Source organism: Lagopus muta, chromosome 3 (genome assembly GCF_023343835.1).
Source record: "Lagopus muta isolate bLagMut1 chromosome 3, bLagMut1 primary, whole genome shotgun sequence".
NCBI lineage: Eukaryota > Metazoa > Chordata > Aves > Galliformes > Phasianidae > Lagopus > Lagopus muta.
Window position 1 is genome coordinate 21,813,861 of NC_064435.1, and position 24,591 is coordinate 21,838,451.

A 24,591-nucleotide genomic window follows, 5' to 3' on the forward strand; every position below is an offset into this window, starting at 1 on the left:
TAAAGGGTATTTTCTGCTGAAGGGTTGGCTTCAGTAAATTGAGTCCTGTGGAATTGGATAGAGAGAAAATTGTAACTATGCCATTTTTAAAGATAATAGCTGAAAAACATACAGGCAAACATCACAAAGGATTCTCCGAATTGTGGTGATTATTTAACTGTATTGAGAGAAAGTCTGGAGAAAAGGAGATACATCTGCTGGACTTGGAGGGAGAGACAGAAGAATAAGCAAACAAAATAAGGCAAAGAAAAGTTGTATCTTTGCTACAACCTGATCAACTACTTTGAAGTGCTTCCAGATCTCTTTGAATAGTACAAGTGGTAACTTATTGAAAAAAAATCCATGATAAATTGATGAGCTAGTTGACAGTAGGACGGTACATAAGGGGGGTATTTCTGGTAAAGGGTTCATGCTGATAAAGATTCTTACTACTCAGCAGAAAAAAGAATTTGAATAACGAACACAGGTGTAGATGGCTCAGTCATTTTAGATGAGTTAACAGTGAGAACTGGCACTTTGTCTTGCTAATTGAATAAAGGCCAGAGCAATAAATTCTGCCTTTCAAGAATGCCAATGCAGGTTTGTCTCAGGATATGCTAGAACTTCAAAGTTATGACATGTCATAGTATTTAAAAAACAGTTGTATAAGTGAGCTTGTTTAAAGCAAAATGACACAGCAGTCTGGACAAACCCATGGTTGTAGAATGCTGACTGTGTCTGCTTGTTGTCACTGAACAAAATATCTGTAATGTCCTTTTGAACCTGTGAACCTTTTTTTTTTCTTTTTTAAATTAAATATCACCTTCAAGTAGAAAGAATAAACTTAAATGTGAATCTTGAGCTGCAGCTGTTGCGTGACGATGTTCACAAGGTGAAGGTTGAAGGTTGCTTCTCCTCAGTGGGTATACAATTGCACTTGCTATTGCAAAACGTTTGAGATAGGTATCTTTACATTCTTGGCCTATTGTAATGCTGTCAAAATGTTATGAACTCACTACCAATAATAAACGTTCAGGTCAATATATATGGCTTATCTTTCAGTAACCCATCTCTGCTGTTAATCATATCATTATTCTGTCCATTATCTGTCTTTCTGCTGTGTTTATTACTTTATTACTTTACATCTTAAGTGCACCAGTGCATCATACTTTGCTTGGAACAGCAAAGGTCATCTTTCCAGAGAAGCCATTCCAGTGAATGACTGTTAAACCACTGCTAACATCTGTGTTGTTTTTATTTATTTTCTTTCTTTTCTTCACATGTGCTCCCCTCTTCCCCCCAGGTTTTCATTTTTCATTTGTTGTTGGTAGTGCTGCTAATGTTAATATGTGAGATGTTTGTCTTTTTTTTCCTTAAAATTACTGGGATATCATTTTCCCTCTAGTGCTCACGTGATTTAATCACTGGCTGATGTTAAAGAACTATTGAACACAACAGATGAACGTTTTGAATGTTAAACACAGTGAAAAATTTGGTAGTGTTATTGTTGTTCAGAATGTGTTCGGACTAAATTTCCACTCATCTGTGGAATTCTACCCACACTTCTCTGGGACCTTGGGGAGGCAGGCAAGTGTGACAGCCCATCCTTCCAAGTCTCTTCTTCAGTTTGCCACTGGCAACTCTGAGAAGAAAGTGACTTTTTGACTGAGCACTGGTAGAAGTCTTTGCATTTTTGCTTAATGTTGGAATTCTAATCTTTTTTTTTTTTTCCCCCCAGATGTGTATGCTTTTTAATATTTGGCAATATCAGTTTTTCAAGTTTTGTGGAAAGGGGAAAACTGCTTCCACTTCTTTTACAGATCTAGCTCTTGGAAGAATATAACTGCTGCTTTTTTTTTTTTTCAGGTATAATTTCAAAACATTTTATTTTGATACTTCGCTATTAATATTAGCCATAAGATAATTTACTTTTACATACATAATTTACGTATGTAGCTGAATCTCTGAGATTTACTCCCATTTGGAGCTCCCAGCAGTTATCTTGTCTTCATGACTTTATGAAGTGTGTTCCCAGAGGGTCTGATAAGTCTGCTCCTAGCATTGCCACTGGGACAGGCTGCCCAGCATCTATTGCTCTTGTTTAAATAGCTACGTAGGACGGGGTCAATACATCAGTATTTGGATGTAAACGATAGCTTAACTCTTGAAAAAAACCTCTGTGTTTCTTGAAGGGGGAGAAGGAAGGAGCCTTGGCATCTTCAAGCTGAGTTCTTCATCATTCTTTTTTGCATTCCGTCAAAATGATGGTTAAAGTTTTCAGAAGAATTTAGGCACCCTGGATGAAGTTGTTTCTCTCTCACGTTTTTGATATCTGATATATTAGAGCCATCTAAATATCAGCTTTGTGAGGAAAGGCAAACAAATGGATGAATGCAGTGCTGATTTGTGAAATAACATCTTCTGACTATATGTACTACTTTGTCCTAATCAAAGATGGTCATGACCAATTCTCATTTTGATAGAGAACTTTTTTTTAACCGATACATCCAGAGCAACTTCAAAACAAAACAAAACAAAAACAAAAAAATCCCCTTAATATAAAATACATAAATGGAAAACAGCTTCTTCCACAACTTAGCTTAAAACAAGAATGCATTTTGTCTAAGATATTGGATAGGCAGTTGTCCATTGGTAGCTAGGTCCATCTGGAGCTTATTCACTTATTCACTGAATACCTTCAGAAAATGTCTTTTTATGATACAGTTTTGGGGAAGCATTAGTGATAAATTTAGAAGTGAAATTTACTTGACAGCTGCATCATTTCTCTGCTCTTTAATTCAGGGTAAATTGTTGCTCAGCTTTTCTTGGATAAAATTGAAATGAATATTGCATTTCAGTGTATTTCTTCAAGCAACCTCTGTAGAAGTTGGTAAGACAAGGAAAATAAAAATTATTTTGCATGGGCCACTGGTTGTACATTTTTTATTTGAATAGTTCTTGATCTCTGATTCGTGCTGCTCTGTTGTCACTGAGGTTAGTAAATAGTAACACTATTGCAAGAAGGGAAAAAACAACTTGGGCAAGAAGAAAAAAATAAATATAATCATATGAGAGAAATGGTTCATGACTGAAGAAAAAGTACAAACTGCTATGGGGTACTGTGGTGAAAATAGTCTTTCACACAGAAAGATAAATAATCTTTCTAAATGCTTTGAATCACACATTCAGATTCGAGTTAGGGATTTTATCGAAACTGGATGGTGAAAATCTCCTTTGATATCTGGATATATCTTGGATATAAGTGGCTGATAGAACCAGACTTATTTGTAATGCTCTGCAAAAGAGGGCTAGTGTCTGAGGTCTTCATGAAGTCCAGTTTGCAGACTGTAAAGGAAGATAGTAATTTTTAGGATACTTCTAACAAATAAATTTAATGCACACTGAAAGAGAGAACAGAAAGCAACTTCCTTATTGTCACACACTGAAGGAGTTGTTCAGTAACTTTGGTTTTACGTTACTGTGTTTTGCCAAAACAAACAGAAAGCTCAGCAAAGCGAAAAAAAAAAAAAAAAAACAAAAAACCAATACAAAAAAAAACCTCCCAAACCCAACCAAACAAAACAAAAATAAAGAAGAACCTGCAAGTACCATAGAATCATGAAAAAGACCTCTAAAATCATCTAGTCCGCTGTCCACCCACCACCATTATTGCCCTACCACTATTATTGCAGTAAACCCTAAGTACCATGTCTGCCCGTTCCTTAAACACCCCCAGGGATGGAGGCTCCACCACTTCCCTGGGCAGCCTGTTCCAATGCCTAACCACTCTATCTGAGAAGAAGTTCTTTGTAATGTCCAATCTGAACCTACCCTGGTTCAACTTGAGACCTTTCTCTCTTGTTCTATTGTGGTTACCTAAAGAAGAGGCTGACTCCCACCTCACTACAACCTCCTGTAAGGGAGTTGTAGAGAGCAGTAGGGTCTCCCCTAAGCCTCCTCTTCTACAATCCTAATTCCCTCAGCTGCTACCCATAAGATTTGTGCTCTAGAAACTTCATGGCTTCGTTGCCCTTCTCTGGACACACTCCAGGGCCTCAATGTCTTCCTTGTAAGGAAAGGCCCAAAACTGAACACGGCCCTCAAGGTGCAGCCTCACTGGTGCCAAGTACAGGGGGACAGTCACCTTGCTGCTCCTGCTGGCTGCACCATTTCTGATATAAGGCAGGATGCCACTGGCCTTTTTGGCCACCTGGGCAAACTGTTAACTCATATTCAGCTCAGTGTTGGCCAACACTCCCAGATCCTTTTCCTCCATGCAGCTTTTCGCTTTTCAACAACTCTGCCCCAAGCCTGAAGTGTAGTGCTGGTAGTTGTGACCAAAGTGCAGGACCAGGCACTTGGTCTTGTTGACCTTCCCCATGCTGTTGTTTTATTCCTAGGCAGTGAGAAATAAGTAAGTGATATTTCAATAGCTGTATTGAAGGCTCTGCAAGAGGGGAAGCAAGTTCTTTAACATAAATCAGAAGAAAATGATATGTTTTTTCTCAGTTGATTCATTGTTTCTAAAGCAATAACATGTTGCAGTGTTCAATACCTTACCCCATCCTGCGTCTTAAATAGTATTTTGTACTCATACTGCCGGATTTAAAAATATTTTTGAGTCTGTTTTCTGCAGAGTCTAGCTGTGCTACTTCACAGCACAGAAATGAAAAATCTTTGCTGTATCCTTCAGTTACATCCATGATACTGAACAAATGACAACTAATGGTTAAATAGCTGGAAATCAAAATACTTCATTACAGGTCACTTACTTAACCTAAGTGATGGAGCTTAAAAAAAAAAAAAAGAAAAAAGAGTAGAACCTCAACTGAGTTCCTGTAGATTACTTAATGTGTTCTTGGGCTGTGGTATTACCCTGACTGACAGGAGGGAATGAGCCTCAAGGATTTTCTGATTAGGAAATTCCAAATGCAGTATATGAGGATATCATTTTTCTTTTGGCATTTCCTAATTCATCTAATTGCATTTTCACACCAATAAAAATTGTCCATGAGAGATTCTTCATGGAAGAAATGATTGCAGCCTGGGCTTCATTATAGGGCCCAAAATTTTTTTCCCTTTAAGGATCATAAAAAGCAAATTCTGTGCTGAATTGCTGTTTTGCTCTAGTTTGAGACTTGGTCCTCTGTTCAACACTGGGCTTGACTACAGCAGCCTCTTATTGTGCTGATACATCCTGTCAGAGTAGATTGGTCAACAGTTATGGTAGAAATTGTTAGATTATATAGTGTTTTATATTTGTGGGTTTTTTTTGCTACTACAACAACTTCAATGCCACTCCCCATTCTTTATTTGTGTAGATAGCACATTTGCTGTAGCTTCTGATTTCACCCTGGGCTGTGGAAGTTGTCTAAGAATGCTGTGTGAAAGGCGAGGCAAAGCAGAGTTGGACTCAAGGCTCAGAGGTGGAAAGGCCAGTTCAGGACAAATTGGGCATGGTTTGTCTGTTAGGCAGGCAAAGATAAACACTCATTAAGTTGTCATGGTCACTCAGGCCTGAGTTTTGACATCTCACAGCTTAGGCATTTATTTATGAATAAAGGGATGATTAAATGGTTAAAATGGAAGATTGGGACTCATTCAATCTAATGTCTCAGCTGGTTGTGTGATGTGTTGCTTGAGTAAGATGTATACTAGTCTGTCTCAGATACACAGGGAAGTGTGGAAGGTGATGTTGAAGGTGGGAAAGAGAAGAATTAACACTGTCTCTTTTTTAATCAGTCAGAGCCTTGTCTGTGGAAGAAAATTCCCCTGAATGTTTCCTGTGATTGGCACTGCCAGCTTAGCCCATCCAGTTAGGTGGATGGTAGCATATATTAAGTGCTTGCTGATACTGTGTTTGTGGTGTGTGTTTTCTTTTTTTTTCTTTAATAAACAAACAGAAAAACAAAACAAAAGAATCAAACCCAAACCATCAACATTAGTAGGTGTGGGAAACACAGGATAAGATGAAAGAAGAATGTAAGTAACATCCTATCCTGGCAGCCATGAAAGACAGTAATTGAAATACCTTAGATTTATTTTAAAATGACTGAGTTCTGTTGAGATAGAAAAGATATATGGTAATAAATGGAAGAAAAAATGATGAATAAATTCCTGTTAGATAAGAATTTTGGTTTTATTCCTGGTGATCTGGAACTAAGTTTATAATTCTCTAGTGGTTGCTTTGCAAGTTTCTTGGAAGGAAACAGAAGAAGTTGGAAATTAAATCATGGACTTCCTTTGAAGGTGAAAGGGAGCTTAATATTTTGCATGGAAGCGTGCAAGCCAAAATTAGGAAGTGAAGGGGCAAGGTGGATTTGAATATAACCTCCAGCATTTCAGGCTAAGTAAGGAAAGGGAGCGATGAGAGATCTCAGAATGACAGAATTGTAGGAGCTGGAAGGAATTTCTGGAGATCATCCAGTCCAACTCCCCTGCTAAGCAGTTTCTCTACAGGAAGTTGCACAGGAAGGTATCCAGGTGGGTTTTGGATATCTCCAGAGGAGAATACTCCACAGCTTCTCTGGACAGCCTGCTCCAGGTGGAAAAGAAAGGTTCACACTAGGAAGTGTGTGGCATAATTAACAAGTTGGACTACACATTTGGAAAGAAGGAATTAGTTTCCAAATGAGTCCTTGCATTAAAAAAATGGCAATGTAATCCATGTTTTTATTTTCAGATAATCACAGCTCATGTCACATACCAAGATTTAAAAAAACCTGTAGTGTATGCATTAAATAGATGTATGTGTTTCTGAAATTGTCACTTTTGACAAATGTACAAAGTGTAAATGTGTTCTTAGGATCTTGACTCTAGCTCTTGGATATCTTCTTTTGTGATTTTTATTGCCTGCTGTAAAAGAATGATTCATGTTTTCTATCTTTCTTCTTGCTGTCCTTTGTAAATTATAAAGATGTCAGTTCTTTGCTATGATTTTCACTGCTGTGTAGTTGATCAAAACAGTTTGCAGAAGGAAATAATTTTTCCAGAACTTTGCAGCTCAGTAGAATTCCGGAGCTAAGCTTTGCTTATATGCTGAGACATAGGTCAATGCTCATTGTCAAATAGGAGGTATATGTTTTGATACCATGTAAACAGAAGTCACTGGTTTTCTGTGATAGCTGTGTGCTTTCAATAGCTACTGCAGAGCTAGCTGTTAAGAGTAGCTAAAGATAAGATTAAAATCAGTTCAGAGTTCAAATAGGTCATTACTTTCAAGGACAGGAGCAGCTGAATTTGTTAGCCACTCCTTTACCAGAAGCACTTCACCTGTACTGACAATTTTATATCACAAGTAAGTAATTAAGGACAATTACAAGGTAATAGAGCACTACTTTTCCAATCTGAGATCGTACATTAGTTTGGCAATGTTAGTTTGATTATTAAAAATTAGTTTGAAAAATAAAGCTGTTATAACATACATCTTAGTTTATTAAAAAAAAAAAATGCAGATCCTCTAGTTTTTGAATTAGACAGCATTATATAGTAAAATAAGCTCTGTAAATATTAGATTTGAAATGAAGTATCTGATACTAAAATATTTTTTATTTAAAAATGCAGTAAATAGTTCTTATGTTATTCAGCAATGTTTTTTGCTTTTCTTCAGCATATGGGAAAGAATTTAGAATGAGGATTTTGTACAAGTTAAACAGGCTTTGAAGGGCAGTCAAACTTCTCAAGAAGTTATGGGTAAAATCTTTGAAAGTTTTTTCTCCCTTTTGCTCTGTTCTTCAGGCACAGTCTGAAGCTTCCAGTACCACAACTGTGCTAAGTAACATGCATAGTGTGCATGTTTCACCTTCTTCCCCCTTTTCTGAGCATGTAAATCTGTCTGTGCTTGTAGAGAGAAACAAATGAAGGATTGCAAGCTTACATAATGTTCACTTCTTTTCAGTTCAGAGGTTGTAATTAAACTAGTTTTGGAGGGGGGGGGGGGGGGGGGAAGGAGGAGGAGTATATTTTCTGTCACTAGATCTGGGTCGTTTGAATAGTTTGTTGCTTCAGAAGTGAAGCTGTGTACATTTGGTATTACGTGTGGAAGTTCAAAATTACCAGTTCTTTTACAGTGCTCTCTCAGAATCACACTGCTTATCTTCTCTCTCTCTTCTTTTTTTTTTTTTTCCTTTCTTTCTTTGCTTCTTACCTCTTAAATCTGTAATTAGAAAGTCTGGTAAAAAGCGTAGAAGAAATAGCGCAATTTACAGAGCCTCAAGTAGGACTTTTTTTGAGTGTAGTGTGAATCTTTTTCATAGTGGAAGAAACTCTTTATAGTTCTCAACAGTCTGGAATTTTTTTTGCATATAGGTAAAATGCTTCCTTTCTAATTTTAAGTGAATTCTTTTTACTAATAGGCAAGATACTTGATTGGTTTTGTCATCTTTTAGCTTTTAGCTCTTTTATCATTTGTTTAAAAAAAAAATTAAGAAAAGCAAGTTTCAAAAATACAGCTGAATAAAGCATGCAGCAGCAAGTAACAGACTCACCAACTCTCCTGAGCAGCTCTCCTATAAGACTAAATGCAGCTAAGAGATGAAAAGGTGAACTTAGCTTCTCATAGAGCCTTTTCTGGGTCTGTTTGAAGAAGCAGTACCATTACCAAGAATTTCTGAAAGAAAAAATTATATCCTGAGACTGATGAACAGTAATAGATAATGTAGAGAGTGATGTGCTCAATGGGATACAGGTGAAATAGAGAAAATCTGATGGGAAGTAGCTACATTAGTAGCAGATGGATTTACTTCCTGAATCTCAGTCTGAGTGGAAATCCTACCCTATTTAAAATTTGTCTTCCAGATTCCTAACTTGATAAGAAAGGTGGATAAAGCTATTTATTTCCTTGAATTCAGTGCTGTGATGATGTGTTTTGTTTGAACTTTCTGTTGTTCTTGCTTTTTATCTAGGCTATTTTTATGATTCCTACAAATCCCCCTCCAACCTTTCGGAAGCCGGAGCTCTGGTCTGATGAATTCACAGATTTCGTGAAGAAGTGCTTAGTGAAAAATCCTGAACAAAGAGCTACAGCAACACAGCTGCTGCAGGTCAGTCAAGTTTCAGAGGAAATGGCTTTCTCACCCAGTCTCAAACCAGAATGGTTGTGAAAATTTAAGAGCACATCTCTTGCCTTATTTCTTTTCCATTTTGAGCTCTTTCCTCTATCACCATCTGTATCTCCAGCACTGTTTTGTTCCTTCTTTGTTATTTCTAAACAATTATTTCCTCTTTTGAAGGTTAGAGCTGGTTCTTAGTATTAAAAATGGGTTCTTATTTGGTAATTAGAGGCCTTCAGTAGCTCATAGTGTTTAGGCCAGTGTTATATAAAGGAACCCTTCGGTAGGGACCACCCGTGGAGTATACTTAATCTGCCCTTTTGGTCATGCCAAATTAAACAAGACAGGTTGTTCTGTGTCCTAGAAGGATCTGATATGAATGGACAGGATAAAGAGGCTGTTCTTGGGCTGTTACCCCAGCTGAGCACTTCTAAATTACAACCACGGTTGGCAGTGTGAACCGATGCACCAGGCTTTAGGTCCCTCAGTGAACTAACCTGTATGTTGCTTGGAAATTTAACATTTGGTACTAAGAACCATTTAATATTTTGGTACTTTAGATACAAATAAAGCAGAGAAATTTTGAAGAACTACAAAAACCAAACAGGAGGGACTGATCTGTCAAGGAAGGTGTAGTATTGTGAAACCAACAAAATTTTATGAGGGCTACATGTTTTGGTGCACAGTAAAAAGGGAAAACGTGAAGAAAGTATGCTCCTTCGTTTTGTTTGCTCCTTTAGTTTTGTTATCCATTTCAATACTGTCATAGTCAACCTTCAAATAACCAAAGGAAATCATGTTTACCTTTATGTTCTAGAAGAAAGGCAGTAAAAAAGAAAAAAAAAAAAAAAAAAAGAAAGAATATCTGTAGTAGGTTCCTTGATGATTGAAATGGAATCTAAAATTTCCCAGAAATAAGCATTCTTTGCTAACAAGAAGCAAAAATTTAAGTAAGCTTTTAGATAATTTGGTATTCTTGTATTCTTTTCACTGCTACTGGTAAATATTGCTCTTAATTTTCATTTCGTCAATCTACATAAGAATCTGATTTTCTGAAATTCTTGCTCTAAGACAATTGTGATACCTTTATTCTGTCTTAAGGTAGGAGCATGCTCATTGTAAATTTACAAAAAAACCAAAAGAATAACTTTCCAAATAGTTTTCAATAATGAATTACAAAATTAATATTCAATGGTATGAATTATTTTACTTCTCATGGAAAGTAAAATAGAAGGGAAGTAAAAGTTGAAATTCAGGGTTTTAATTTGATGACTGTATCATTAGAGACCTTCAAGATCAGAAATTTGTATGCTAACTAATAACTGCATCTGGTTAAAAGAGACTTGTATTAATGCATACAAGTAACAAAAAACCTTCAGTGTTACATGTTCCCTATGTGTGGCCAGAAGGCCGACTACTGCGTCCTTTAGTTGTATCTGTTGCCTTTTTGCCAGTTGGAACATGTGTAGTGGAGCAGGAGGTGCCATAGGTATGCTGGAGGAGTACAAGTGGGAATGAAAATACCACTTGTGAGGAACAGTTATGGAGGGGAAAGAAGGGTAATTGAATCCATATATCAAGGGACAGGATAGGTAATAGGCAGAGGAGAGCAGTAGGACTTATCAATTTTGTTCTTCATGGAACAGTATTTTAATCAGTAATAATGTTTCTGAAGTGCTGAGAGCTACATTTTTGACTCAGTTGTACTTTCATATGATAATGCAAGACAAGAATTTTTATAACAGTAGGGGGTTATTAGAGAGTAAAAGGAATGTAAATGGTATCATCCACAGGTTGTCTTCAAGGAGGAACTAATGCTTTAAATGGCTTTGAATTAAAATTATTCTTCCTGCTAAAAGTAATGTATTTTCTTTTTTTCGCTTGTTCCACATTTCACCCTCCTAGATGGAGAAATGTTTTATGACATGTTCAAGTACAGCTCTGTTGAAGTAAGCAACAGCCATACTTGCTCCGCTTATAGCCACTAATTTATGCTGTCAGCTTGTTAAGATTAATTAAATACTGTAACTGAATATCTGAAAAAGTTTGTTTTTCTATGTCAGACAATCACCACTCTATTTATTTACTACTTAATGCACATTTCCTTGGGACAATTATGTCCCTAACTATAAAGCACTTGTTTTGTAGTTACATTTCCCAAGCCTTGCTGCTTTATGTTTTGTTTCGTTTGTTTATTTTTTTTCTAATAAAAATCATAGTTATGTGGAATAAGCTGGAAAGGTCCCCTGAAGAATCGTTGAGTCCAACTTCTGGCTCCACACAGGATCACCCAAAATTCCAACCCCATGTCCAAGAGTGCTGTCCAGACCCTCTGTGAACTCCGGCATGGGGCCGTGCCCACTGCCCCGTGCAGCCCGTTCCGTGCCCGCCGCCCTCCGCTGCAGCCCCTGTCCCTGACCGCCACCCGCCCCTCCCCTGACGCAGCTCCATGCCGTTCCCTCGGGCCCTGTCGCTGTCACACGGAGCAGAGCTCAGCGCTGCCCCTCCGCTCCCTGTGAGGAGCTGCAGCCGCCATCGGGCCTCCCCTCAGCTCCTCTGCTCCGGGCTGCACAAACACAGCGGCCTCAGCGCTCCTCATACATCTCGCCTTCTAAATACTTCACCATTTTTGTAGCCCTTGTGTGGATGCTCCTAATATTTTCATGTCCTTATATTATAGGGCCATACCAGCATAGAGTGGGTAAATAGAAGTGAAATCTTAGTTATGAAGTAGTTGAAAATTACCATGTTTTAGATTTGAATTACTGTGTGATGTGAAGTACCATTTATCACTGAAGTCGTCGGTATTGAATAATGCTTGCAGTTATGTCTGAACCATATCTATTGTAATTGTCATTGAATATTTTTATTTTTCCCTAGCATACGTTTATTAAGAATGCCAAGCCAGTTTCAATTTTAAGGGACCTTATCACTGAAGCTATGGAGATAAAGGCAAAGAGACACGAGGAGCAGCAGAGAGAACTAGAAGAAGAGGAGGAAAATTCGGTCTGTATTTTTTTTTTCCTTAGAACTATTCATATTTTGTAGATTAGTTACTGTTCTTTTTCACAGCTTCCCGTCCTCACATCTTCAAATACTTTTCTTTTCCTACCACTTCTTTAGCTTGTGAGGTTCAAGTTGTTTGTCCCTTATTCATAATGAGTAATGCTTCTGTGAGTAATGCTGTATGAGCCAGCTTTGAGTACTGTTTCACGCAGTGCCGTAGTAAGTTTCAGGAGGTGGGTGAAGAAACCATGTAAAGTTCAGCTGTTTTGAGTAGCATTAAAAAAAGGTGAATATTGTTGGGGTCTCATTTTCACACATGGGCTTCTAGAAAAGTACTAAAATTTTCACAAGTTCAGATCGCTTAGCTTTTTTAGTAGAGTTATACACAAAGTAGTTACTTATGCAGCACAATTAGTGTTCAGTTGTGCATATATGAAGTAGAAATGATGACAGCTTTTAATTCCCTCATTTATGATATTAACACACATTTAGGGTGGGAAATAGATCATATGAGAAATTGTATTATAATTATTTGGCAATGGTAGAAATAAGTCACTGTTCCTAGCATTATTACTCTAATTGATTTATGAGGGCTGTTCTGAAGAAAGGTTCTTCTGAAGGAGGTAATGCCTCCTATTTAGCATTGGCCATGACATTAGCTGTTGTGTTTGCTGTGGCTTCAGATTTCACCCAGGGACATGGAAGCTGTGTGAGAGCACTGTGTAAAAGGCAGGGCAAAGCAGAGTTGGACTCAAGGTTCAATGGTGGAAGGCCAGTTCAGTGCAAATTGGGCATGGGATGTCTGTTAGGCAAGCAAAGATAAATGCTCGTTATTTTGCCATGGCCCTCACACCTGGTTTTTGACATCTGGCAGCTTAGGCATTTATTTACAAGGGCTGTTCCAAAAGTAATGCCCAAAAGTAACATGTTTTATTATGCTGGCCTGCAACATTGTTGGTGGGTGTTACCATCATGGCAGTTGAAGTTGAACCTTCCTACCAGTATTCCATTGCATTTTGTTGCCGTGTGACAGATGGCAGCACAGGGGCAGTCTGACAAACTGGTATCTGACATGGAGGTATGTGTGAACCTACGGAGTGTAACTGAATTCCTCCGTGTGGAAAAAATGGCACCCACTGATGTTCATCGATATTTGCTGAATGCTTATGGAACCCAAACAGTGGATATGAGCACAGTGAGGCATTGGGTAGTGCATTTCAGCAGTGGTGACATCAGCATGAATTACAAGCCACGTTCTGTATGGCCGTGCAGATATTTATGAGCGTATCATGCAGGCTCTTGTCAATTACTGGCCAAAATGCATAGCTAATGATGGTGACTGCATTGAAAAATAGTTTTTGTAGCTGAGATTTGCTCTATAGTGTTATTGTACTCTATATACCATTTGTAGTCTCCATTGGAATATAGAGGAGACATTAATTTTAGAATAACCTATATTTATTAGGGCAGTAATGTGCAGTGCAGCACAGCGTTCTTCAAAAGAACATATTGACACATGTGCAACGAGAGCCAGGTTTCTTCAGAAATAATATACAGAAAAGATGGAATACCAGTGGAAGTCTTAAGGATCTCAGCCAACAAAAGACAGCAGGGCAGGCTGCCCTATCCCAAATCCTATAAGCTTTGTGTATTATGGAGCATTAGGTGATAATCTTTAAGTAGGAATACTTACCAAGCAAATTCTGTGTTTTGGATGATGGCATACACTGTGGTCTTTATTTTTTCTGCTTTAGGGGTATGTTCTAAGAATATTGATAGCTTGTCTTTATTTATAAAGTTGCTTTATGCTGGATAGTATTTCCTTAACCAGTAGTACATCAGATGTGGAAGGTTGTGGATTTGTGGATTATTGTTTTACGTTAAGAAATGCTACCTATGTGATGTGTGACTTTACATGCAGAGTTGATGTTCATTACTTAATATATAGAATAGTTGGCATCTGAAGAGGCTGATCTGATATTACAGATGTTAAAACTTAATATATTTACTAGCAGCTTTTCTCCCTACTGTTGCCTTACAGATTGTAGAACTCAAACATTTAGGCATTGTTGATGCTTTTTAAATTTTTAAAAAAGATTTTGGTTTATATTCTTTTATGCCTTTGAGTTATGTACATTTTTATTTTCCTGCTTTCATACGCTTTTATATTTCTCAAAAATAACTATAAAGTTATGATTGGGATGTAATTTTATGTTTGTTAAAATTATTTATATATTTGATATTAGGTGTGATCTTTGCTATCACTAAATGTATTCCTCTATATCTTGGCAAGCCAGAAGTGAAAAAAAAGTTGGGAAATGCTTCCCTTCAATAGAGAAAAGTGGAGTTGTAAGTGATTGAAATGGAGAATACTGAGAGTGAAGTGATGAAAAGGGTTGAAAAGTATAGTTTGTCAGAAATCCATATTGTGCAGTGACCTGTGGATAGTACAGGGAAGACATAGACCTGTTGGAGCATGTTCAGAGGAGGGCCACAATAATATCCAAGTGATGGAATGTTTCTTCTGTGAGGACAGGCTGAGACCGCTGAGGCTGTTCAGCCTAGAGAAGACTCCAAGTTGACCTGATAGCAGCCTTTCAGTATCTAAAGGGGAGCTACAGGAAAGAAGGGGGAAGACTCTTTTAGCAGGCTCTATTTCAAGTTGGATGTTAGGAAAAACTTCTCTGAAAGAGCGTTCAGACACTGGCCAGAGGCTGCCCAGAGAGGTGGTGGAGTCACTGTCCCTGGAGGTGCTCAAGAAACATTTAAATGCTGTACTGAGGGAAAGGGGAGGGTGGTTAGTGGGAAATACTGGTGGTAGGTGGGTGGTTGAACTGAATGATCTTAGAGCTCTTTTCCAACCTCAATGATTCTATGATTTTATGTTGTGATAGAGCAAGGGGGAAATGGTTTTAAGCTCAAGGACAGTAGATTTAGGTTAGATATAAGGAAAAAGTCTTTTGCATTGAGGGTGGTGAGGCAGTGGACCAACTTGCCCAGAGAGGTGGTAGATGCCCCATCCCTGAAGACTTTCAAGGCAGGGCTGGATCTGATGAGTTAAAAGATGATTTCAATAATAATTCAGTTGTGACAGTGGTTTTTCATATCTTGCCACTGGCTTTCAGTGCAGTACTACACTGTAGGATATTCCACATTGGTTGAGAGATTACACCATCTTTTTCACTTGCAATTGCTCAGATTTCTAGTCAGCTAAAAGCACAAAACATGCAGAGCAGGACGAACTATTTACAATTTATATAATTTGAGAAGTTTTCTGTACTGTGTGTCTTGACTGCATGCTATTCACGTGTTCACAGTGCAGTGCATTGATCCTAGAAGACTGGAGCAACACATAGGTGTGACTGAGGCCAGAATTAAGTGAAATTCTGTGCAGTGCAGATTTCAGTTTGTAAATCGTCCTAGGCAGAGATTGGTGAATGGACCCAGAGGTTCTTAGAGCAAAGCAGAATAAACTGAAGGATAAAATGAAAGCATTAGCACTTTTGTGTTTGTTTAAGGAAAACAAACAAACAAAAACAAACAATGAAACAAAACCCTGAAATCTTCAATTTGAAATAATGCTTGATTTCCAGATTGTATATGGAATTGGAGTCACTGTTCGGTCAGAATATAACAGGTACACAGCATACAAATTCTGCAAAATGGTACCTTAAAAGTGAATTGGTCTCAGTGATGTTGCTGTGAAGCTCTAATCATAGAAGTGAAAGCAGTCTTGGGCCTGAGAAGTGTGTATTTAGTAACACCTAGCAGCAAGAGCAAGTATTGGTGTTAATGGTAAGCAGACAGTCCATCAATGTTAAAGGTCTCTCATGGGCAGTGATTTGAGTTCATATACTGTTGAAAAAGAATGGTTTGAGTTAACCTGTCTGGGGCTTGAATTTATTGCTCTAAAACCCCAAGAATTTCCTATGTAAAGCTGGAGCGGTCATGCTAATTACTCACTGTTACATGTGCTGGGAGCTGTCAGGAAAAAAGGTGTGAGTGTTCCAAGTGTAATGCTCTTTTTGTTAGGAAATAGGATTTGACCCTGACTGGCTGTATTTGAATATGTATATTTAATTCCCTCTTCGGGTCATGTCTGTATGGTAATGGACACTTGGGTTATAAGTGATGTACACAGTGGAAAGTGGAATGGAAAGTAGTGGGCGTTTTTGAAGAATTGAGTCAGATGCCAAGATTTCACTGCTATGTATTTAGTTTTCAGGATCAATTTTGGATCATTATCGTTCAGGTGAGGAAGAGTCCCATCTCTAAAACTGCCTCCTATTTTTTATTTTTACAATGTTCTGTGAATCTTTTGTAGCACAGGAAGTTGTCAATCGTAACATAAATAACTTCTGCCCTTCTAAACTTCATTATATGGCTGTAAATAAATGGCCACATTAAATACAGTCTTCATTTCTGTATCCTTCCAGCAGATATATAATATCATTACAGATAGTGCGCTCTGAATTGATTTTATGCCTATTACAAGAGCTGCTTGTGTGATGAGAATGCTTTCTGACAAACTGACATGTTTTGATAGGTGCTGAGGTAATTGTACAGATTTTTTTAATTAAGCAAAAATTGCAAGTGGTTTATTCTACAGAAGGTTAATCCCAATATCAAAGTTTAAATGTTAGCTTAGGCATTGCTAAACATGACCAATCTCTTCTCTTGTGCAGTTTTTGAAGTGTGATGTGAATTTGAGTCTGAGGTTGGGCAGCTGTATTAGGGGAATGCGAAGTGACTCGTTGCCTGGCAGCTCGCAGGAAACATGTCTAAATATTTATTTCTGTGTCTCTTTAAAGGAATGAGCTAAGAAGCAACTCGTCCTTTATGTTTTCTTCTACATTTTAATGCCTCTATTATGTAAGGAATGCTTAATTATTTTAGGGTACTGAAATGAGTAATTACTACTTCTGTATCCACTTCTGTTTTTTCTTAAACAACTATCAGCTGTCAACAATCAGCAGCTTGGACAATTGTCAGTTATCAATTATTCCTGTCTTCAGGCTTATTCATTCACTCAAAAGCTCTTTTGGTTAATTGTATATAGGAAGGTATCTTCTGTCTTTCAGGATATTAAGAAACAATTGCTATAAATGTTCCTTTATGTTAATAATATTTGCACTGTTTTAAAGGACCTGTTGAGTCATTCGAGTTATTCTGTCTTTTAAATCTGGTACACTAGTCTGTATTTTTGGAGGTTTTTATGTTTATTTTAATGTGCCTTTCATGTATGTGTGTATATATCTATTTATCTATGTAGTTCTGCATGATGAACAGCAATAAAACTTTCTGATCTCGTGGCATTTTTTCTTTTAAGTCAAAGGACATTTGTCATATGTACTAATGGATTTTGACTGCAGTCCTTTAAGTGTTGTGGAAGTAAGAAACATATAGATTGCTATGTTTTGTGAAATGTATCTACCTGAAGAGCATAAACATGTTGTTCAAATCCACAGCAATTTAGACCCAGAAGGTGTGAGCAAGTCATTGTTCGTAGGTGTAGCAATTAAGCATATGTAGAAAAAATTCTTAAATGTTGTGTAATGACTTAGTCTTCGTATATAGGACTCTTGGAATTGCTGGCATTTCAGTGCGTGCTGAAAATTATCTTGGTGTGTTTTGTTGATGCCTTTAAACTTCAACGCGTGCTCAGTACTGAGCATGTACCCAGGTTGTAGTTGGGCTTTGTAGGTGTTAGGAACTTTTAAAAATCCTTGTTCTTCACCAAAATGTATTATGTGTTTATGTAGCTACTACAGTGCTTTTATAAAAAGATAGCTGTGACTACAAGCACGTTTCTCAAGGGTGATGATGAAGTGTTAATAGTAAATGAAATTATTTTACGGGATGCTAAATTTTGCCAGCATGTAAATCTTCCTTTAATGTATTACAGACTAATCTCTGTCTTTGGTGCCATCTAGTGTTTTTTTAATTCACACAAACCACAGATAGAGATTTCAGGGGGAAGTTGCCATATTTTCTTGTCGTTTGTCTTTCTTTGCTAGTCTTCATCCACTTTTTCCCTATGAATCTTAAAAATACAACTGAAAAATTCCATAAATCTTTATCATCTCACTTCATTTGATTATATCCTAATGTATATTCATATATGACACACAAGCTCACCTCAGCTGAAAACTTTTCTTGTGTGTCAGTATGTTCTGTGTAACAAGCATTTTGTGAAGTCTTGCATTCTGTTACCAGGGAAGACTTGTTGATTTTCTTATTCTAGCAATTGAGTCTCCATGATTACATCTTCACGCTTTTAAGAATTTGCTTTGTTAGTCTTCTAACTTGCTTTGGTAGATGGAGGAGAATTAATCACATAGGGTGGCAAGGTGTTGGCAGTCTTCCACGTAAGGCGTTGGCAATCTTCTACATATTCTTAGGGAATCATAGAATTGTTGGAGTTGGACCAGATGCCCTTGAATGGTTCCTTTCAACTCCTCTGCAGTGAACAGTGACACCTACAGCCTGGTCAGGTTGCATCCAGCCTGTCCTTGCATGTCTCCAGGGATAGGGCATCCATCACCTCTCTGGGCAACCTGTTTCAGTACTTCAGTACCATTATAATAAAAAACTTCTTCCTTATATCCAATCTAAACCTCTCCTCTTTTAGTTTGAAACCAAGTTCTAACTGTGGGATATAATGTTGTTCAGAATTTCTGTGGCTGACTGAAATTTCCTTAGCCTTTAAGAGACGTTAGCTGTCTTGCCCATGTGTATCAGAAACCTCTAGCAAATACAAGTCTGATACTAGTTGTGCACATGAAAATGGCAGATAGTTTAAAGTCATAGTTAGCTGTTCTTATTTCTTGATTCTTGGATCTGTTTTCATAAACAGTATGAGAACATGTCACTTCAGCTTTAATACTTTATATTCTTTGGTAATTAAAATGAATATTATATTTGCTTTTATTTAATCAGGGAGTTTACCATTTTAATAACAAATCAGAAATTTGACATCAATATTTATGAACTGTAAAGAATGAATCATAATTTGTTCTAAGGAATCACTTTCATCTGTCATGTAAACATGCACTTACGTAACTTTATAAAAGTATCCTGTTACTTTTTCAGGTCCAGTATGATCTGCTGTAGTATTAGCTAAATTTCCTATTTGTGAGCAATACTGGAAGGACAATTCTGGAAGCAACCTGATTTAATCTACAACTTTGATTATTTTAAGATGTACACAGGCTCTGAAAAAGCTTATACTGCTCTCCTTCAGTAGCTCATTTCTAATTTAGAGAAAACAAGATCAGAATTTTTGCATGCATCCCTTTTGAGGACAGTTCTTTTGGTGTTGAGGTTGGCTTTTGTCATCCTCAGATTTCTAGGTACTGGGTGACAGCTGTTCTCTATGCTGAAAGATAGTAGTAAGGCAAAGTCTTCTGTCACTCTAGGTTAGAAAATGAAATGTTATTCCTTCAAAGAATCCAGATGCTTGATTTGGCTTGGGAACTTAAAAAATAAAAAAATAAAAAAAAAAATAGAATTTTTGATGAAGGAGAAGACATGAAAATGGTCACTTATGAATCCATTTTATACTTGCTCATATTGGTGGTCATCACTTCCTTTTTTTCTTTCTCCCCACTTCTAAAAAAAATAGAATTTAAGCTTCAGAAAAATGTCTTTCATTTCTGCTTTCAACTTTACTATTATTAATATATGGGTATTAATATTACTCAAGCAAACACATACATCAGATGTTAACTCTGTTTTAATCTCAGCTGTTCCTCTGTGTATTAGAGGTGCTTCGTTTAGTGTTTATTAAGATAAAAAGCAGTATATCCTGACTTGGTTTTCCATTGTGTAGCAATACTGAAAGAAGCACTTATCAATAAATGCTTTAGGCACTTCTCAAGTACAGTGCAAAAAGGGAGAGAGGGAATATTAGAAGAAAATACTTTGTCTTCCCAATGCCCTTTTGAGAAGGGAAACATATAGAAAGGAATGAGATGAGCATGAATGTTCAGGGTTTAAAAAAAAAATAAATAAAAAATCGAAGTTGCCACCAGGAGGAGCACTACTAAAATATTGCTATTTATTACAGGCAGTTATCTGGTGCTGTATCTGTAAACTGTCTTTCTGTAGGAGTTTCCTAAGTTTTTAAGGGTACGGCACTTCACAGAGTGTTTTAGCATGCAGCTTAGAAATGAAATTTAAGAGCTTCAACATTTTTACAAAGTATAACGTGGAAAACTACGATTCTTTTGACATTTGACAGTTTATTCAAATCTGCTCTGTATCCTGGTTTCAGCATACTGTGTTGTTGGCTAGATTCTGAATCAAAGTGAGATCTGTTTGTGTGCCTCTGGGCCAAGACATAGGAGAACTATTTGCGGGAGGTGATCTATTGGTACTCTTACTAAATGTGGTTCTCCATACCTACTTTGACCACGCATTTGTGAGACAGGCACTCACACAGTGTACCTGGTTCTTGCAATTAGATATGTGCTGCAGGCAAGTTGTCTGCCATGTCAGGGAATAACAAGAAAGGAAAACAGCTAGTTCAGTAAGAAATAAAAATGGCCAGAACTGGAGAGTTGAGTGACTGGAGTTCTTTCTTTTTGCACTCTTTACAGGTTTCTCCATAGTTAAAATATGAACTATATTAAAACAACACAGATTTGAGCAAAAGGAAAAATTAGTTTGTGGGTGAAATCTTGTTTTAATGTTCTGTGTAACAACAGGCACATTACTTGTAATTGGCACATAATGTTATATAATACTTTTGTGATGTGAGCTGTGTAGCTGGAAGATTTTCCTAACCAGAGATATTTTGTATCAGGATGCAGTTGAAGTTCTTCTACAGAAGAGAAAAAATATATATACATACTCATACATGACTGTTTTCAGTTGGACTTGGAAGTTTATAAAATTAGTGAAAGTAGCATCTGTATGTAAAATTTTAAAATTTGGCATACGGTGTCTTCACAATGGTGGGTATTATTTCTTGTTTAATCAGTGAGAGGAACATTAAAAATGTACTCATGTAGAAAATGCTTCTATACATTCATGAAGTGCTGTGCTATTGTGCATATCATTGAAATCAAACTGCAAAAATGAGTGGCATTTCCCAATAGTATTTTCGAATATTGATATTACATAGAAAGTTAATAATTAATTAACTGGATTGTCATTATTTCTCTGTTTTACATTTCTGGCACATTGATTCAAAATCATAGAATCATAGAATGGGCTGGAAGGGACATTTAAGATTATCTAGTTCCAATCCCCTGCTATAGGCAAGGACACCTCCCATTAGACCAGGTTGCTTGCAGCCCATCCAGCCTGGTCTTGAATTCTTTCAGGTGGGAGCATTCACCACCTTGCTGGGCAACCTGTTCCAGTGTCTCACCACCCTCACAGTAAAGAATTTCTTCCTATTATCTAGCCTAAATCTGCCCTCTTCCGGTTTAAAACAATTTCCCCCTGTCCTATCACCACGTGCCCTTCCAAAAAGTCCCTCCTCAACTTTCCTGTAGACTCCCCTCGGGTACTGGCAGGCTGTTGTAAGGTCCCTCTGGAGCCTTCTCTTTTCCAGGCTGAATAGCCCCAGCTCTCTCAACCTGTCCCTGCAGGGGAGATGCTTCAGCCCTCTGATCATCTTTGTGGCCCTCCTCTGCACCTGCTCCAACAGCTCCATGTCCTTCTCATGTTGGGGCCCAAGAACTGGACGCAGTACTTCAGGTGTGGTCTCATGAGAGCAGAGTAGAGGGGCAGAATCACCTCTGTTGAGCTGCTGGTCACACCTCTCTTGATACAACCCAGGATATGATTGGCTTTCTGGGCTGCGAGCACACACTGACAGCTCATGTTGAGTCTTCCATCAACCAGCACTCCCAGATCCATCTCCTTGGGATTGCTCTCAAGCCATTCTCCACCCAACCTGTATTTGTGCTTTGGATTGCCCCTCTTCATGATATTCTGTCCAAACAGTATTGTCAAGATACTAGACTCAAAATGTGTTATTTAGTTGAGGGTGATACCCTTGGTGATGATCTATTACAGACCAACCAAACAAAATGTGTTACTGATTTTCAGTCCCAGAGAAGCATGCGGAGTCCAGAAGATCAGTGAGATATTCAAAGCTGGGTGCAAAAGTGAGTGTGTGGGTCATATTTCTGGTAAATTGATGTTGCTGTACAGCTGGCAGATGGGATAAAGTTTTTTCTTCTACTTTTATAGAGTGCCTTTTTGTTTCATGTTTTTTAGTATTATTAAGCCTGCTAATCTAGCTGTATAGCTAGGTCGTGTGAAGACATAAAAAAACCCCAATGAATAAGTGTCTAAATTATCGCTTCTTAACTTGGTTTTCTGAAATGCTCTGCTGCATTCTGACCAGTGTTTCTTGATAGGATGAAGATGAGCTGGACTCGCACACCATGGTGAAGACCAATTCAGAGAGTGCTAGTACCATGCGGGCCACAAGCACGATGAGTGAAGGCGCTCAGACAATGATTGAACACAACAGTACCATGCTAGAGTCAGACCTGGGGACCATGGTAATAAATAGTGACGATGACGAAGAGGAAGATGGGACCATGAAAAGTATGGGTTTTTTTTTTATTACTTTCCTTTTCTGTTAATAATGCATTATCTCATCTTCTGTGAGAACATTCTATCATCAGTGTCCTTTAAGAATCAAGCTTAGTGGCTAAAAGTCAGGGAGAGGGCTGTTTGTTTCTGTGAATGCACTTTGTTGGAAAAGGGCAGCTATAGTGGGAGATTCAAAGCACTACAAGTAGCTTTGGTATTTTGCTGAGCCTTTCTGGAGGACTCAGAAATTAGCCTACTGTGAATTCCCTGTCACTTGCTTTTTGCCTCCTGTCCTGCATCCGTTTGGAGCAGCTCCAAGGAACTGTACTCAAGTGGTGCGATCGTGTGGGAAGGTGCTGCTTCAGTGTCAGTGTTCCTGGAAACTCATTGCAACTCTCCATGGATTCAGCAGTCAGTACTGCAGATCTTGCTGCAAAATTATTTTGTAAAGTCATTTGTTAAAATTTCATTTAGTAATGCTTAATTTAAGGGAATGGCCAAAACACATTGAAATAAATTAAAAAGTCAAAATCAACTTCAGTGGTGTGAAAGATTATATAACAAAGAGAGGAAAAGAGTGTTTTAAAAGAGGAAGTTGTCAGTTAGACTGAGACATGTATAATGTGTTTGTTATACAGTGAACATACATGTTTACTTTTGATCTGTTTGTTACTTGGCTGGAGACTTCCCACTGAATGTAAGTTTATCCATTCATTTTAAAGGGCAGCATGAATAGGTGATACTGTAGCTTTAGTGCTTGATTCTGTGAGACAAAACATAATGCTTAACTCCAGGCTATTGTTTAAATAAATTTGTGAATAATTTATATGCAACAAGATTGCATTTCTGTTTGTGTGCAAAAGCCTGTTGTAATTTGGTTGGAAAGATTATTTGGAAGTGTAAATCAGGTGCATTTAAACCTTGTGGTTGAATGTACAGCAAACTGGGAGGAGAGGATGATCTGCTCATTTCTGCTTTTTCTTCCCTGTTATTTTTTTTTTCTGTTGTTGTTGACCTTTTTTCTTCAGTGTTCTTAGCAATAAGGATATAAACCTGTTGATTAGTATTTAAATTGAGCAGGATGGTTCACTTCATGTAAACAGTGCATGCTTTAATTTGTTCTCATGCTGATACAGTATTTACCTGTTAAACTGTGAGGGTAAGGGGGGATTAGAACAAGTGATCTTAAACTAACACATTTCAACAAGTTAAGGAACAGAGTAGTGATAGTAAATACTTGATATTATATAATTTTATAAGATATTATAAGCAAATAAAATAATTCCTATGATGAGATTATTATGAAGCAGGGGACTTTGGCAGTTTCTATGCAGCCTTTCAAATCACATAAGTTTTAGTAACTATCCATGCCATTTTTCTATGTGCTGAGGGGGAATATCTGTTAGTATGCCAAACCAATTTAAAAAAAATGCCTTTCCATTTGCACTGCAATCTCTTATCCTTTTAGTTTCTTATGTTGCTGAAAGTTAAAAAAATAAATAAACGAAAGAATCAAATTGAATTGCTTTTGGTAGCAATTCCTGTTAAGAAAGGGAATTGCTTTTTTGTACCTTGAGGGTTAATTAGTGTAGTTATTAAGCTTGCTCTTACATCTCATGAAACAGAAGAATGTAATCTCTGAGACAGCAGGCTTTCTCCCCTTCCTTCCCTGTAGCTGACTCTCTTGGTACCTGTAACAGTAAGGAAGGAAAGTCTGGAAACAACATGATGGCAAGTGATGGTTTCCTCATCCATCTGATAGGGGCAGGTTTGGGTTCCTGCACTTGCACTCTGAACTGACTGTGTTTTGCATTAGATGTCCAATGCTTAAAAGTTAAAAGGAATTCAAGAATAGGGCACCCACATCTCTCAGCTGTAGATAAATATTAACCATGTCTAATTTAGCTGCTTTTCCTTTGCTTCTGTGATTCATATGGACTGGAGCAGGAGCAATAGCAGATCGCTAAAGCAGTGTCACTGGGAATGTGACAGTGTGCAA

General features: G+C 37.6%; 1 protein-coding gene across 1 annotated transcript in view; it reads left to right on the forward strand.

Annotated features, from left to right (window-relative positions):
* Positions 1-24,591, forward strand: part of STK3 (serine/threonine kinase 3) — a 130,396-nt gene that overhangs the window by 53,880 nt on the left and 51,925 nt on the right. Inside the window, exons 7-9 of the mRNA XM_048940006.1 lie at positions 8,883-9,020; positions 11,910-12,035; positions 22,412-22,604. Coding sequence (XP_048795963.1) covers positions 8,883-9,020; positions 11,910-12,035; positions 22,412-22,604 — 457 coding nt within the window. The remainder of the gene's footprint in view (positions 1-8,882; positions 9,021-11,909; positions 12,036-22,411; positions 22,605-24,591) is intronic.